The sequence below is a fragment of the Erpetoichthys calabaricus genome, chromosome 11 (genome assembly GCF_900747795.2).
Source record: "Erpetoichthys calabaricus chromosome 11, fErpCal1.3, whole genome shotgun sequence".
Lineage (NCBI taxonomy): Eukaryota > Metazoa > Chordata > Cladistia > Polypteriformes > Polypteridae > Erpetoichthys > Erpetoichthys calabaricus.
The window spans coordinates 70,018,877-70,036,770 of NC_041404.2; the positions used below are offsets into that span (position 1 = coordinate 70,018,877).

The 17,894-nt window shown below is 40.2% G+C and overlaps 2 protein-coding genes across 4 annotated transcripts in view; one reads left to right on the plus strand and one right to left on the minus strand.

Annotated features, from left to right (window-relative positions):
* The window catches only part of si:dkey-13a21.4 (uncharacterized protein LOC494576 homolog), a 991,873-nt gene that overhangs the window by 794,565 nt on the left and 179,414 nt on the right, over positions 1 to 17,894 (minus strand). The gene's annotated exons all lie outside the window — the stretch shown is intronic.
* Positions 6,350 to 17,894, plus strand: part of hcfc1b (host cell factor C1b) — a 155,785-nt gene continuing 144,240 nt past the window's right edge. The window contains exons 1-2 of one of the 3 annotated variants that reach the window (XM_028813306.2): positions 6,350 to 6,475; positions 7,747 to 7,953. In XM_028813306.2, coding sequence (XP_028669139.1) covers positions 7,752 to 7,953 — 202 coding nt within the window. In that variant the 5' untranslated portion in view covers positions 6,350 to 6,475; positions 7,747 to 7,751. Of the gene's footprint in view, positions 6,476 to 7,736; positions 7,954 to 10,313; positions 10,457 to 17,894 lie in introns of those variants that run through there. The other 2 variants (XM_028813307.2, XM_051933482.1) reach the window with 2 other exon arrangements.

A 17,894-nucleotide genomic window follows, 5' to 3' on the forward strand; every position in this document is an offset into this window, starting at 1 on the left:
GTGCGAGTGTTGAGTGAGTAAATGTACCTTTGAATCTAGCATTAGTGGGAGTCAGTGGCAGGGGCTGAACCATGAATATTCTGGTTAACAGTCCAATGTATTAACTAGTAGATCCATTTAAACAAGATAAGAGCATGTCAGTGGCAAATGAACAGTGGCAGGGATACCCTGGAGATGTATATCCACAGCCCTAACCATTGCACCTCCATGTCACCCATCTTTCTATATAATATGCTACTGTGGCTGTTCATTTGTCTGTCTAGGATTTTAAATCACCTGTAGCTTGCAAACTGTTTGACATATTGACCTGAAATTTGGTACACATATACTACATGACATCTACTATCCACTTTCGGGGTAATAATTAACCTCCAAGGTGATTACTCTTTTTATTTTATTGTAGAATTAACTTTTGGCAGCGGCCTGCAGGGCAGCACATGCATATGGGCGCTGTTCTCATCCTTACCATCTTCGCTATCACTTCCCCTACCTCTTCATATCTTAAATTATTCTTGAGGCAGATTGAAGACATAAGTGCCAGTTTAAGTGAAAAATTAAGGAAAACATACTAAGTAATTGCAACACAAACACTGACTTAATCAGTTTTAACGCAAAAAGATGCCGACGAAAGAAGAGAAGAAGCGGGCCACTAGGGTGGAGAAAAGAAGAGCTGCTCAGGAAGCAGCAAGCGCATCAACCTCTGAGCAAACGAATGCTAAACGTACAGAGAAAGAGTATGAACACTATGAATGCTCAAGTCAAATGTATTCACTTTATGTTAATTGTGCAGTGTGCCGTTACTGGTTTTAAAATAAGACCAGCTGTGCACGCCACCTTCGCTTTTGTCCTTTTGTGCAATAATCTTTCACCAACCGGGGTGTGGTTTCCTCTGGAAAGACCAAATCACATTAAACCTTTTGTGCCATGTGATTGGTATTGTTTATACTTACTTCCTTATTTATGTGAGAAAATTAGTACCAGGAATATGTTATAAAATGATTATATCCAGAACTCTTTTGTTGTCACAAACATGTGTCAGAAACACGGAAGGCATGTTTTCTTATATCAAAACTTTTGTTGCTTTATTGGTGAGTTTTTAGGCTTTTATTTTCTGGAGGTGACCCATGCCGCATTAGTCTCCATTGAGATGTTTTTTAAAATTTATAGAAAACGCCTAACTTTAGAACACAATTTTGTGCGGCAAATGTATACAGTATATATACAATGTACCAAACATATTTTTTAACTATTTATTTTTTTAAACTGCATACACAGCCCTCTGCAATTACCATTTGAAGTTTGCTCTTCTATATTCAATATTAAATTAAAGAATGATAAAAATGCAGGTATAACAGACCAGTAACTTTGTATAATGTGTGGAACGAGCACCAGACACAGACAGGTAGACATGTTTTAAAGTCACCACCACACGTTTATTTACAACTACTATATACAATAATAAGTGCACACAAACCCCCAAAACTCCCGCAAAGTCCAGGCCTTTCTCTCAGTCACTACCTCACTCTTCACCTGACCGCCTCCACTCCTCTCCTCTCCTCTCCTCCAAGCTCTGTCCTCTTCTACCCGACTCCAACCATCGAATGGAGGGAGGCAGCCCCTTTTATAACCACCTGGATGTGCTCCAGGTGCCTCTCGACAATCTTCCGCCGGCACTCCCCAGTGTGGCGGAAGTGCCGGCTGCGCATCTGGAAGCACTCTGGGTGTCCCTGGTGTTCTTCCCCCCAGCATTTCCGGGTGTGGCGGAAGTGCTGAGGGCCAGGGCTCCAAAGGCATTGGGTGCCCCCTGGCGGTGACCACGGGCCCCTACAGGGTTGAGCTTCAAAGCTCTGTACCTGTGGTCCCCAAAGCCACCAGGGCAGTTGCCCCCTCGTGGTCTGGAGGAGGCATAAGCCCTCCTCCAGTCCTCTTGGGCGTCTCGGCTGGGTACCACCCCCAGCCGCGTGCCACAAATGTTAACGTTTACCCCCCCAGGTGGAATTGAAGAGTCTCATAGTGTGGGGGAGGAACGATCTCCTCAGTCTGTCAGTGGAGCAGGACAGTGACAGCAGTCTGTCGCTGAAGCTGCTCTTCTGTCTGGAAACCATACTGTTCAGTGGATGCAGTGGATTCTCCATGATTGACAGGAGCCTGCTCAGCGCCCATCGCTCTGCCACAGATGTCAAACTGTCCAGCTCCGTGCCTACAATAGAGCCCGCATTCCTCACCAGTGTGTCCAGGTGTGAGGCGTCCCTCTTCTTTATGCTGCCTCCCAGCACACCACCGCGTAGAAGAGGGCGCTTGCCACAACCGTCTGATAGAACATCTGCAGCATCTTATTGTTGAAGGATGCCAGCCTTCTAAGAAAGTATAATCGACTCTGTCCTTTCTTGCACAGAGCATCATTATTGGCAGTCCAGTCCAATTTATCATCCAGCTGCACTCCCAGCTATTTATAGGTCTGCACACAGTCACCTCTGATGATCACGGGGTCCATGAGGGGTCTGGGCCTCCTAAAATCCACCACCAGCTCCTTGGTTTTGCTGGTGTTCAGGTGTAGGTGGTTTGAGTCACACCATTAACAAAGTCCTTGATGAGGTTCCTATACTCCTCCTTCTCCTCCTGTCCACTCCTGATGCAGCCCACGATAGCAGTGTCGTCAGCGAACTTTTGCATGTGGCAGGACTCTGAGTTGTATTGGAAGTTCGATGTATATAGGCTGAACAGGACCGGAGAAAGTACAGTCCCCTGCGGCGCTCCTGTGTTGCTGACCACAATGTCAGACCTGCAGTTCCCGAGACGCACATACTGAGGTCTGTTTGTAAGATAGTCCACGATCCATGCCACCAGGTATGAATCAACTCCTATCTCTGTCAGCTTGTCCCTAAGGAGCAGAGGTTGGATGGTGTTGAAGGCGCTAGAGAAGTCCAGAAACTTCCTCCATTTGCAAGCTTTTGCCCTAAAACTGCAGTGCCTCTGCAAATAGATGCTTCTCGATATACCAGCAATATGGTACAGTCCACATGACTTTCCAGTGCTCATCAAAATTTGAAACAAATACACTGAAATTAAATCTGCATATTTTAGGGTTCTGGTATTTAATAATATCTGAATGTAAAACACAAAGAGGTCACTATTTGCTCAGATGAAGCTTGAGACAGACAGATAGATAGATAGATAGAATCTAATTTGTCCCCATGGGGAAATTTGGCCTTTAACAGAAGCTCATACTGTATATATACACTGCATGTATACACCAGAATGATTTAAAAGAAAGAAAACTTCTGACTTGGCTGTCACAGTCATAGTGAGGTATTAATTGTCGTTGTATCAGAGAAAGGGTATGCATCATTGTTCATAATGGCACTCTGTTTTGTTTTAATCATCTAATTTGCTACCCCCTCCAGAGGGCAACAGTGCTTCCCATAACTGAGCCTGCCCTTTTAATTTGCTTGTTGATTTGGTGGGCCTTTCTAGAAGCAATCTTACTAACCCAGCACACCACAGCATACAAAACCGCACTGGTCAACATAGAATTATAGAATATGTGAAGTATGTCACTACACATATTAAAGGAATGCACTCTCTTATGAAAAAAAAGAGCCTGCCCTTTCTTATATAGTTCCTCTATGTTACAACACCAGATCAGCCTGTCATTGATGTGGACCCCCAAATACATATACACCCACTCCCTGAATAGTGACCAGACATAGAGGATCTGTGGTGGGTGAAAGTCATTAACCAGTTCCTTGGTTTTGCTGATGTTAAGTTGCAGACAATTCTCTTTACACCAAGAAGCAAAGTTCTTCTGATTAATACACTCTGCCCCCTACCTTAATCATACACCTTAATTGTGCAGAATCATCTGAGAATTTCTGCAAGTGACCTGACATGGTGTTATCTTTGTGGTTTGAGGTATGCAGAGTGAAAAGAACAGGGGACCGGACTGTTCCTTGTGGTGCTCCAGTGCTGCTCACATCCATGTCAGTGACACAGTCCTAGAGCCTTACAAACTGCCCAGCAGAAAATCAATCAATTCATTATCCAGGACACCGTACGTAATCCATCTGCCTATCCCGGAACTTACCCTTACAGTGCATCCGGAAAGTATTCACAGTGCATCACTTTTTCCACATTTTGTTATGTTACAGCCTTATTCCAAAATGGATTAAATTCATTTTTTTCCTCAGAATTCTACACACAACACCCCATAATGACAATGTGAAAAAAGTTTACTTGAGGTTTTTGCAAATTTATTAAAAATAAAAAAACTGAGAAATCACATGTACATAAGTATTCACAGCCTTTGCTCAATACTTTGTCGATGCACCTTTGGCAGCAATTACAGCCTCAAGTCTTTTTGAATATGATGCCACAAGCTTGGCACACCTATCCTTGGCCAATTTCGCCCATTCCTCTTTGCAGCACCTCTCAAGCTCCATCAGGTGGGATGGGAAGCGTCGGTGCAAAGCCATTTTCCGGATATCTCCAGAGATGTTCAATCGGATTCAAGTCTGGGCTCTGGCTGGGCCACTCACAGAGTTGTCCTGAAGCCACTCCTTTGATACTTGGCTGTGTGCTTAGGGTTGTTGTCCTGCTGAAAGATGAACCGTCGCTCCAGTCTGAGGTCAAGAGCGCTCTGGAGCAGGTTTTCATCCAGGATGTCTCTGTACATTGCTGCAGTCATCTTTCCCTTTATCCTGACTAGTCTCCCAATTCCTGCCGCTGAAAAACATCCCCACAACATGATGCTGCCACCACCATGCTTCACTGTAGGGATGGTGCCAGGTTTCCTCCAAACGTGATGCCTGGCATTCACACCAAAGAGTTCAATCTTTGTCTCATCAGACCAGAGAATTTTCTTTCTCATGGTCTGAGAGTCCTTCAGGTGCCTTTTGGCAAACTCCAGGCGGGCTGCCATGTGCCTTTTACTAAGGAGTGGCTTCCGTCTGGCCACTCTACCATACAGGCCTGATTGGTGGATTGCTACAGAGATGGTTGACCTTCTGGAAGGTTCTCCTCTCTCCACAGAGGACCCCTGGAGCTCTGACAGAGTGACCATCGGGTTCTTGGTCACCTCCCTAACCAAGGCCCTTCTCCCCCGATCGCTCAATTTAGATGGCCGGCCAGCTCTAGGAAGGTCCTGGTGGTTTCGAACTTCTTCCACTTACGGATGATGGAGGCCACTGTGCTCATTGGGACCTTCAAAGCAGCAGAAATTTTTCTGTAACCTTCCCCAGATTTGTGCCTCGAGACAATCCTGTCTTGGAGGTCTACAGACAATTCCTTTGACGTCATGCTTGGTTTGTGCTCTGACATGAACTGTCAACTGTGGGACCTTATATAGACAGGTGTGTGCCTTTCCAAATCATGTCCAGTCAACTGAATTTACCACAGGTGGACTCCAATTAAGCTGCAGAAACATCTGAAGGATGATCAGGGGAAACAGGATGCACCTGAGCTCAATTTTGAGCTTCATGGCAAAGGCTGTGAATACTTAGGTACATGTGCTTTCTCAGTTTTTTTATTTTTAATAAATTTGCAAAAATCTCAAGTAAACTTTTTTCACATTGTCATTATGGGGTGTTGTGTGTAGAATTCTGGGGAAAAAAATGAATTTAATCCATTTTGGAATAAGGCTGTAATATAAGAAAATGTGGAAAAAGTGATGCGCTGTGAATACTTTCCGGATGCACTGTATTACTTAATATTACAGTCCACCTGTAGTTATTTATATGTGATTTGTATTCTGTTATTTGTTCTGCAAGTATGTATCTTTTTTTATTTCTGGCACTGTATAGTTTATATAATCTAATTATAACAAGAATAACTTTTTACCCGTATGACTTAATATTACAGTCCACCTGTAGTTATTTATGTGATTTGTATTCTGTTATTTGTTCTGTAAGTCTGTATCTTTTTTATTTCTGGAGCTGTATAGTTTATATAATCAAATTATAACAAGAATAACTTTTTAAAATATAATTTTTACAGATCCACTGTGTCTGACAAGGTTTACATGGGTTTTAGCATGGGTGTAACATAAAGCCGTGCAAGTTTAATTTCCTGTAAACAGTACTTTGACTGATTTGCTAAAAACTGTCTTTATGGTGATTCTAGGTAGAATAATTTATTTCTTTTTCATTTTATACAGAAACATTGTGACTGACAATTCAGAAAAGCATTTTAGCATGCGCGTCAGATAAAGCCGGGCTCCGTTCGCTTCCCTCCCGCGCGCCTTTCTAACTGCGTATGAGGTTTCTTTGCTCTTCATGAAGCCGTCCCCGGCACCCGCCATTTTGGTTGAGGGCTGGCGAAGGGAGGGGGGATGCGTCTTGTTGTTTGGTTGTCAAGAAGATGGCGGCTCCCAGGGAGGCATGAAAGACGGCACTTCCCCTCAAATCTAAAATATCTGTGTCCGTTTTCAGAAAGTCTGCATCTTCAGGCGGTCATCTGAAAAATAAGGCATAAAAAACAAGTAAGTCCGGCATCTTTGTAAGTGCAGGCAGGTGATATCGGGTGGACTTAACGAGGTTGGAAAGGGAAGGATTTTTTCTTTTATTTCTTTGCACTGGCGGCTCCGCCATTTTTATTGAGGGAGGAGAGAGTTTGGCTGTTTTTTCGACAAGATGGCGGCTTCCACCAGAGAGGCATGAATAAATAAAAACGCCTCAGTTTGCGGCGGCTGACACATTTTGCTTTGTTTTCATACGTAAAAAAGGGACTGCAGTGATATGGCTTTTTAAATACCAAGGCGGCTGCTGCAGTCAGGCACTGGCAACCGTGGCAGACGCGTAAAGTGACGAGTTTGCGGTGCCTGTTTACTTTCGGTCTCCCGCCCCCTTAGAGAAATACAAGTTGGATTTTTTAAACTAAATTCTCGTATAATTCTTCACCAAATCCCAGTGTAATCGGCATGCAGTTCAGATGCAGTGATCCCCCGATAACTGTCGCTCTTGTCACATTTGTGCTTCGTCTGCGTACCCCGCATTAGGCGGCAGGAGGGGAGAGAACGCCAAGTTTTTATTTTTTTTCCTCCCTTGCAAGATGGCCGCTCCCACGGAGGCATGAACACCGTGATCTCCCCGGCAACGTCCACAGCAGCGCTCTAAAGTGGCGGAGAGCTGTCCGGGGGTAGCTAAACACGAACGCAGCCTGCCGATCGCTACCCGTTTTGCTTCTCGCTCGAGTTTCGCACGGGCAGTCTTGTACCCCGCGTCTCGCTGTCTCCAAAACCCAAAGTTCTCAACTTGTATTCTTTCTGAATTCCGCCATTTTTGGGGGCCGGCAGATGGGAGGAGGTTTGTTTGGTTTGTGCAAGATGGCGGCTCCCATGGACTGGCACTGCTTTGCATCTGGAGGGATTTAACTCAACGGATATCTAACATTTATATGTATCCTAACGGAGCAGAAGCCACTCTAGTCGTGTGACGGCTGTGACTTTCCATTTCTGACGAACAGCCCCATCTCCTCGATTCGCCTGCTCTGAAGGCGGCAGAGCGGGCGGCCCCCGGGAGAGGCTCTACTAGAGCCGGCTTTCTCTCACACTGCCGGCCCCGCTGCAGCGGGGTGCTGTAAAATGGCGGGCGGCTCCCACAGGTTTTGCTCCGCCGTGAGCACGTATTGATTTTACAATTTTTGACAAGAAACCGCCAAGTTGTTATACTTTTTTGGACGGGATTTTTTCAAATTATAACTGAGCTGCTTATTGACAGTTGGTTTTTGTATCCATTTCTGATCTCTTTAAAGAAGCGATGGCCTCTCCTGCATCGGTGGGCGCTGGGGCAGCCTCATCGGGCTCGGCTTTGCAGCCCCGGTGGAAAAGGGTCCTTGGCTGGTCTGGCCCGGTCCCCCGACCCAGGCATGGACACCGAGCCGTCTCCATCAAGGAGCTCATGGTGGTGTTTGGAGGTGGAAACGAAGGGATCGTGGATGAACTTCACGTATACAACACTGGTAAGGACTTCTTCATTCTGTCAAAGTAATGCTTGAAAGTGCCTTAAAAATTGGACACCACCGTCTTGAAACTTTGCCTATCAGTAAAGAGAGCTTAAGAGTTTAGTGTGTGTGCAGTGAGGGAGGAGGGCGCTCGTGATGCGCGTTGGCTTCAAGCATTTGGAGAACATGCAGTCTTGGTGAAATAGCTAGTATGCTGCTGAAAACTAACTTTTTTAACGATGGCCCTTTACACAGTTATGCTACCGTGATGATCAAAACTGCACTAGTTTTAGCTGCTGATTTTTCATTAATTTCTAAAGTAAATATTAACCGTGATCTTGTAAATTGTATTTTGTTGTGCTTCCTACCTGCAGCATCTTTAGCTAAAAAGTTTGCCCGAAATTGTAGCTCAGTGAACGGAGCCCATGCACCGATCTGTCAAAATGTGTGTGCATCCCTTGTGCCTTTGTTTATTGCTTCTTGTATCTCATCGGTGTCTTGTATACCTACCATCTGTGACTTGCATTGTATTTTTTTAATGTGTCGCTGAAGGACGCGAGGCTTCGGTGGGCAGCAAACACACACGGATTGGATGTTTTTGGAAATTTTGTCTCCACGGTTTTGTTGTAAACCTTAATCTTAGAATGACACTCTGATGAATGCAGGTAGATTAATAAACAAGATCGTGGAATTTAAACTTGGCCCTCGTTAGAAGTAATTGCTCAGTAATGGTACAGCCTCGGTGTCGATTTCTTAGAAGTTCACACTTCGTGTAGTTGAGGCTATAAAATGCTATTACGGTTTATGCGGTTCCTCTACATTGCTTAAAAATACAAAGAAAAATGGCGGGGGAATCCAGGACCCGCTTCCTGTGTTGCAGCGCGTCTGTTTTTGATGCATCTTTTGCTACTTTCTTGCAGTGGCGTTCAAAGGATTCTTTACGAGTTCCCCAATATTAGTATGTTTTAAGGGGATCATGCGTGAAAAATAAATTTACTTACACGATTTTTACCCACCTCCCTTTTACTCCCCCCACTTTCCTCCATCGCGCGCTTGCGTAACTCCCGCCCTCTTCCCGTCGATCGATAGTCTCGCTCGACGTCAGAGACCGAGAGACGGCCGCGCCATCTTGAATGGATAGAGAGAGAGAGAGAGTGCGCCGCCTTGTGGTTCTGAGCTAAAAGAAGCGATACAACAACTTGACATAAGTGAACCTTTCTGCCATAAACGAAAGGTTTCTGGCAAGCGCATACAAGAGAACGTTGTGCATGTCGCTAAAGCTGCTGGGTTTTTCAGCAGTTTTGTTGATGCTGCATTTTCGCACGGATATTACCTTTGAATTTGTGTTATTGCCTGTTGTGCGCCCGGTTTCACAGACGTGTAACAAGTGATCCTTTGAACTTTTGATGGCTCTCAGTACTTGGGTAGTACGTGCAACGGGTAACCGGAATGTTAAATACTAGATCATAAATGTAATATTTTTTTTTCAAGTGATGAGCCAGTGCACCTATGGTGTTCATTGTTTCTTGCAGCAAATGTGTGCCTCAAGGCGTTGCACGTTGTTTGCGTTTTATTGATTCAAGATATACATGTATATTTAACGATACGTTTTTCAGTTTAACTTGACTTCCGTGGTAATTGGTGGTGCTTAAGAGTCTGATTCGTTTTGTGTAAGAATGCCAAGTTTGTGCGACATTTGAGCAACCCCAGTCTTTAATTTGATCTTACTTGATAATGGTGTTCCTGTATAAGACAGTGCTTAGTAACTTCAATGGTGAGGCCTTTTTTGGCACACAGAAGAATTTAAAATCTTGTTGGACTGAGAGCCAAGAAGGATGAAAAATAACTATTGATATTAACTTAACTAGTCTTTAAGTACAATACATAAATATCCAGATGAATAAAAATACAGTATATTTTGATGCACAATTTACAATTAATAGAGCAGTCTTTTAAGGCAGTCGGCCTAATTTTTTTTTTTTTTTTGCCAAATCGACATCTTCAAAGTTGAAGCTATGTGGATGTGTGTATGGCAGTTCATTTAGGCATTTGATTTCTGATGTTGACTTTGTGTTATTCTGGTTAAGTAATATTTTTTGATATTTACAATTTATAGTCTTACTAATTCTGATGTATGTGCTTAGATTCTGGGTTGGTCGGAATTCAAGATACGGATGCCAAATTGTAAATTGATTAGTGGAAATATGCAGGGTATTTTGTTATCGATTTCCGTGGATCATTCTCTTTTTTTTGTTGTGTATCTGTAATTTTATTTCGAGTAGACAAGGCCAAAAATCTAGATATCTGATTTTTCTGAATTATCATTCATGAAATGTAATTTTTGTTATCAATAATGCCATTTTACCTAGTCAAAATGTAATGGAATATACAGTGGCATGGAAATTTTTGGGCACCCTTGCTTAAAATGTCTGTTACTGTGAATAAGTGAGCAGAAGATGAACTGATCATCAAAAGGCATAAAGTTAAAGAGGACACATTTCTTTTCAGCATGTTATGCAAGGTTCTTATATTGTTTTTGTTTTGTAGAATTGTACATTGAAAAAAGGCAAAGGGCACCATGCAAACTTTTGGGCACCCCAAAGTATCTGAGGTCTCCTATAACTTCTACCAAGCTGTCAGACCTGAATTAGCTAATTAGGGCTATGGTTTGTTTACAGTCCTTGTTAGGAAACCCCTGGTGATGCAAATTGCAAAGTTGTATAAATTTTCTGATTCCTCAAACCCTGTTTCAGCAATCAGCAGCCATAGGCTCCCCTAAGCAGCTGCCTCGCACTCTGAAAAATAAAATAATTGATGCTCACAAAGCACAGGAGAAGGCTACAGGAAGATCGTAAAACCTTTTCAGGAAGCAGTTTCCTCAGTTTGTAATGTTATTAAGAAATGGCTGTTAACAGGAAAGTGGAAGTCAAGTTGAGGTCTGGAAGACCAAGAAAACCTTCTGAAAGAACAACTCATTGGATTGCTAGGAAGGCAAATAAAAACCCCTGTTTAACTGCAAAAGACCTTCAGGAAGATTTAGCAAACTCTGGAGTGGTGGTGCACTGTTCTACAGTGCAATGACACCTGGACAAATATGACCTTCATGGTAGAGTCAGCAGAAGAAAACCTTTCCTGCATCCTAGCCACAGAATGTAGTGCCTGAAGTTTGCAAATGAACATTTAAACAAGCCTGATGCATTTTAGAAACAAGTCCTGTGGACTGATGAATTCAAAATAGAACTTTTTGGCCACAATGTTCAAAGGTATGTTCGGTGAAAAAAGGGTGCTGATTTCCAGGAAAAGAACGTCTCCAACTATTAAGCATGGGGGTGGATCGATCATGCTTTGGTCTTGTGTTGCAGCCAGTGGCACAGGGAAGATGTCATTAGTAGAGGGTAGAATGGATTCAAATAAATGCCAGAAAATTCTGGAAGTGAACATCACACCATCTGTTTTATATTTAAAAAAAAAAAAAAAGTTTAAAAGAGGAAGGCTCCAACAACAAGATAACGATCCAGACCACACCTCAAAATCTACAATGGAATACCTCAAGAGGCGCAAGCTAATGGTTTTGCCATGGCCCTCACAGTACCCCAATCTAAACATCATTTAAAATCTGTGGATTAATCTCAAAAGAGAAGTGCATGCAAGATGGTCCAAGAATCTTGAAGAATTTGAAGCCTTTTGCAAAGACAAATGGTAGAAAATACACTAAGTAAGAACTGAAAGACTCTTAGCTGGAAGCAAAGAGTTTACAAGCTGTGATACTTGCCAAAGGGGGTGTTATTAAATGCTGACCATGTAAGGTGCCCAAACTTTACTTAAGGTCCAATTCATTCTTTTGGTATTTTGTACCTGTGAATGAAATAAAAAATGTAATCTTGGCTAAAATATTCCAAAGTAGTATATTCAAGTAATATTTTCTATAGGCACAATTACATTTAGGTTTATTGAGTTTTACATTTTAATAATAATAATAATAATAATAATTCATTACATATTATGTTATTATGCCAGTCCTTATGGGTGGGGTGTTGAAATGAATTATGCATTGTTTAGCTCCTTGTGTCCTACTTACTGGCTATGGGCATGGGGATATGTCTTCACAGGACATTTCAAACCGAGGTGAGTGTCAACACCACAGTGTAGGCAGTATGAGTACACCTAGTTATAATGGCTACAAACAAACAAACATCACTAGCTGTTGCACTTTAGTTGTTAATATCGGCTGCAGAAGAAGAATATTCTGAGCAGCTGAGTGCATCGGCACGAGAAAGCTGAAGGCTAATTTTTCTGGAATGCTTTGCATTTTAGTGGAATTGAGAGATGGAGTAGTGCTTATAGAAGATAGTTGTTGTTTTTTTTTTTTTTATCCTTACCCAAGTGGAAGATTAACCAGACATACTTAATGACTGCATGTTGCGCTTAAAAATAATTATTTTATAGCAACTATTATTTAAAAATGCTGTGTATTAAATAATTTAAACTGTACTTGCACTACCTAGTGGTTGTAGAAAATATTGTTGCTATTCTTCTTACTTCTGGGTTGTCATAATAGTGTGTGTATGCGTCATTAGTTCAGATAATATGACTATAGACTCTATGTAGGCTTTTTATGATATACTTGAAGAGTGGCTGTGTCACTAGTCCGTTCTAGCTATCTTGGTGGAGCATGATGCTCTTGTTTTGTGCAGATAACTGTTTACCAGAATATGAAGTGTGTACTTGTAGATGTTAGGGAGTATGGTGCATGTTTTGTGGGTTTCTTTTTTTTTGTATTTTAAAATCAAAGGGTTTCGGATTTTTTTTTTTGTTTAAATTTTGGAAAGTAGTTTTAAAATAAATTTTATCTGAACTCTTGTGGATACTTGGAAATTATTATTTGCAGTATACAGTAATGTATAACCAGTTTATTAAGAAATGAATGCATCCTTACCTAAACAGTCCCTCGTCTCCTACTTTAAATATTTGATTGCTGCTTTTAAGTGGTTTATTATAAACATGTATTTTTTAAAGCCTAATCTCATTTTAAACACAAGTGTTCAATGGTTCTGCATAACCTCTTATTTACTGTGAACAATTGATTTAAGATGCTGATTTCAGATTGGCCTTGTGTATGTTTTAGAAAAAAGACCTTGTGATGGACATGGTCAAAGCTGCTGCATGCGTTGTCAGTGCTGCCAAGATTTGACCCTAAATTGTATAACATTTGTTAAGAGTGTAATGTTATGGATTAATCCATAATTAAGGGGTTAATGAGTTCATAGCATCAGGAAAAGTGTGTCCAAGTGCACATGTAGAAGTTGTTTAATTAGGAGTGTGCTTATATTTATAATCTGCAATAATATCTTAATTGTTGTTTTAATGATGTGTGAGCTGAAATTTGTAGAGTATGTCACTCACTTTGCAAAAAACAATCAAAAACACGTCATGAGTCCACGCATTCACTCTCTTATGTAACCTGAAAGGCTAGAATGCTGCACATGTGCAAAGCAAATGTATATAGGTGTACATAGTCAACATACCACAAATTAAGTTTGCGTAGCTGCTTAAAAATGAGAGAGTAAACAGCGCCAGTGGATTAAACAGCCTCTCAATCTGTGTTAGATTTAATTGCAAGATGTGGGTCATCCTCTTTTGCATGGAGATGGTTTGGCTTTGAAGAGACTGATGTTGCCGAGAATACAGCAATGTGCTAACTGTGTTGGAAATTAGTTGTCATTAAAGACAGCTTGACAACTAACTTGTTTCACCATCTGTGAACAAACCACTGTACAGAATATGATGAATACAAAAAGCTTTGGTAGTCATCTGTCCACGACAGGTCTAAATCACCCAAGGTACAATCACAAAAACACACTTAGCAAACTTTAGCAGAATTTTTGTGCAAATAAAGATCCGAACAACACGAAAAACAGATGGCATAACAAATGCCATCAAAAATTACATTGCAAAAGATATGATGGCAATTCACATGGATCAGAGGGAGAGTTTCAAACAACTTTTGAATACTTTAGACTCGAGGTACACAATGCCTAGCCAAAAATGTCAGTCAAACAGCTCTGCCTAAATTGTATGATTCATGTCACCAAACTGATGCATCAACCGCAGAAGGTTTCACATTTTGCCACAACAACAGATTTATGGTGAAGCCAAACATCAGAGCCACACCTCTGCTTAACAGTGCGTTTCATTGACTAAACCTGGTAACTGCAAAGCTGCTGTTTTCAAACTTCCTACTTTCCAGAAAACACCACAAATGCCATCATTGCACAAGGTTGAAAAGATGCACTGGCATCATGGTTGCTGCGAGAGGACCGCATGGTTTGGTTGACAACAGACAGCATGGGTTAACTTTGTCAGTGCACTACGAATTAACAACTGGAAATGGCTTCCTTGTTTTGGACATAGGCTTCATATTGTCATTTGTGAGAAATTTGGGTTCTTCTATAAAATGCAATTTAATTGAAATTGATTTAGTACAGAGCCATGTAGGTGTCAGATAATGAAAAAAAAACAATAATACATTCATACAAATTACGTAATTCGTTCAGACAGGTTTGTTATTTTTGTAGGATGCTTATGCCAATTGGGCGCATTTTATTTCACAAACATTCTTTGTTGGGGGGTCCTCAATTCTAAAACAGTTTTTTTTTTTCTTTCATTATTTAAAACACACAGATCCCCATGTCTGTGCCCTGCCCCAACCTGCACCTATGGCTGTAGAAGTTGCAGCAGGTGATAACACAAGGGATGGAGCAAAAAAGGGTAAAAAAAGTATTTTGCCCATTATTTAAAAAAAAAACAAAAAACTGCACACTGCAGTTGAAAAAGAGATCAAGTGGTACTTGATTATACCTGTGGTGGACAGTGATGTAAATCCACTTGAGTGATGGAAACACAACAACTACATTTCTCCAAATTGGGGGGACTTGCAAAAAAATACCTGTGCATCTCTGCCTCAAGCAGCCCTTCTGAGAGGGCTTTCAGAACTGGAGGAAATGTTGTAACTGAAGTTATGTTGCTAAGATAAGTGGAATGTCTTCTTGTGGACAACATGACTCATGTTTTTTGGCCACAGTGATACAAGTTTCCAACCTGGTGTACTAAAGTAAATTCACCCATTTCATTAGACTATCTTTTGGTATAACGTGATTGAAACTTTAAAAGCTGTTTTTTTTTCTCTTTTAAATAGTGTTTTTGCTGCCCATCTTGAATTCACCAGTAGCACTGACTCTGATGGGAGGGTAAATTTTATTAAGCCTTGCAACATGGCAGAGAGATTTTATCAGCATGTATTTTTGTTTTGAGTCAATAGAAATTTCATGTTTCTGTGGATTGTCCTGTGTAATAATTATGTGTATTGTGTTTGTGGTGGTTTATTTTACTTGGTGTTTGCAGCAGGTTTTATAGTAGCTTGATGTTCAATGAAGCAGTCCATTTTGTTAATGCCAGTATTGTATATGCTTGATAGACAGAAGCCATTATCGTTTTTTAAAAAAAAAAAAAAAAAAAACAAGCATTAATTTGGTGAGTCAAAGCCAGTTTTTGTCTGATAATCAAACATAATTTCAGGAGCATGTTTTGCTCTTGATTAATTATGATGTTGGATTAGATAGCATTATCATCCAAATAAGAACCATTCCTTAATGGGATGCCAGTCCTATTATGCATATTTAATGGGCATAAATCATGTGCTAAGCAACAAAGTAATTTCAAATTTTTCATTTCTTGTTAAGAGAAAAGTATACCCTTTTCAGTGGGGTTTTTATAAACATGCAAAACACCATACAAATCAGCACTCGAAACTCAACAATCAAGATGATTAATCTATGAAACTCCCAAATAGCTATGAATTAAATCCAGTGTCAAGGGTTGGTCATTAACAAAAGGTATTTATTATGTTGGTACCCAATTAACACACTTAACCATTAAGTTTGTTGCTGTCTTTTTAAGTAAAATTTATTAAGGAGGTTACCATTTTGTGAAAATTAAGGAATGTTTTAAGTGTTTAATTTTGTTTTTGGTATCTTGAAACTCTAATGTCAAAAGCTGGAGTTTTGAATTTAGTCAATGTGTGCCATCTGAAACGATGTGCTCTTCTTTTTGAACCACTTGGGTGTTAAATAGTTTTGAGAGGTATGACTGCTAGTGCTTTATTTTCCTTATCCATTTTAACACTTGGCCTTGGTAAAATTAAAGCCAAGTGGTCTATGCATAAGATAACTATGAGTCTGTGCAAGTTTTATATAGAAATGGTCAGAATTGGGTAGCATAGTAATTCAGAATTGTGTGTCTGTTGACATAGATTGTTAGGCAGATTTGAATTTGGCCTGTTTTGGGTGTGTGTTAGTGTGCACTGAGTTAAACTGGTGATGCCAATATCTTTAATTATTTGGAACTATAAAAGTACCAGGAACTACAACTGGCCCAAGTTCCTGCGGTGTAAATGCTAAAAAAAAAAAATTTAAGTCCCTGGTTCCTGGGGCGAAAAAAAAACAAAACATCATTAGACATCCAGAAGGATCAGCCTCCTGGCTTCTAATAGGGCATATGCCATTTTTATTTTATTTTTTTATTTCTCTGAAATCTCAAATCTTATTAGTCTAAATAGTTTTTTGAGTATGCTCACACACTGACAGAACTGAGGGCTGATCAGTCCTTTCCAATCAGCCCTTGGAAGCAGGGTAGGAAAGATTGTAATACAAGGTACACTTCCAGATGGGGCCATTTGAGCGTTGCTAGTCAGCAGTTATAATACACATGTCCTTGGTATATTGGAGGAAACTGCTTTTTCTGGAGTAAATACTTATAGATGGTTGGTCAACACTCCAAAATTAGAACTTTGCTGTCTGTAGCTATTAGTCAGCGGTCAAAACTACTCTGCCAGTGCTTGCCAAATACACAGGTAAATGAACACGGCAATACATGTTTCTGGCTTATGTTTTTTTTTTTTTGTATACTTGCATTGCATCTCTGAGTTGAATGACAACATTTTGGTATTAACCTGTAAGCTTCTGTGTACATTTAAACATGGGATAACACTGAACAGTGCAATATCATATGTTTTACAGTAGAGAGTTCTGCAGTTTGAATTTATCTGTTAAGTAGTGCTTTTTTGTAATTTGTGCAAGTATGCAATCATTGTGGTTAGTCTTTTGTATGTAGTCTAACAGATAATTTAAAGAAGCACTGCATTTTAATATTTTGAGTAGTCCTGTGCATTTTTCTATCTGAGAAATTGTTTTTTTTTTGTTATGGAAGTACTCACAGATGTGAAGTTTTAAAATGAAAAAGGTGATTTGAATACTGTAACTGCATATCCTCTCTTGCTTTAGCAAACTAATGTGTCAGTGAATTGTGCATTCATTATATCCCTACTTAAGTTATGTTATAAGCTTTGTTGTTTTAGCTTACAAGTACTGATTCAAACAGTTCTGCAACTTGTACCTTGTAGTATGTCATGTAGGACCTAGGTTTTTGGGGGGGTTGAACTATAAGGGAAGATAACACATTGTAAGTCTTGGCTTGCGTAGTTCTGCAATAAAGTAACTTTAGAGTGAACCAAAATTTAAACTGTCAACTTTTAATTGTTTTATATAAAGCTAATAAAGTGTTGTAGTGTTTTATACGTTTTATAAAGTATAAAACAGTTATAATATGTAAGACTACATTGCTATTAAAATATGCTTTGTATCATATGTAATTAACATTTTTCACTTATCAATTAGGAAGTTTTTTTCTTAATACCTACTGTCTTAATGAAGAATGTAATTTAGAGGTTGAAGAAGGAATAATATGTGGCCCGAATTTTAGTGTATTCGCCTACATTGACTACTAGCTGGATTACCCAGCATTGCCGGGCTATTCCTAGTTGAAATATGAAACAAAAATACAAAATACTGTATTAATTTTGATTTGATTATAATATGATATTTTTATATGATTATATTTACATA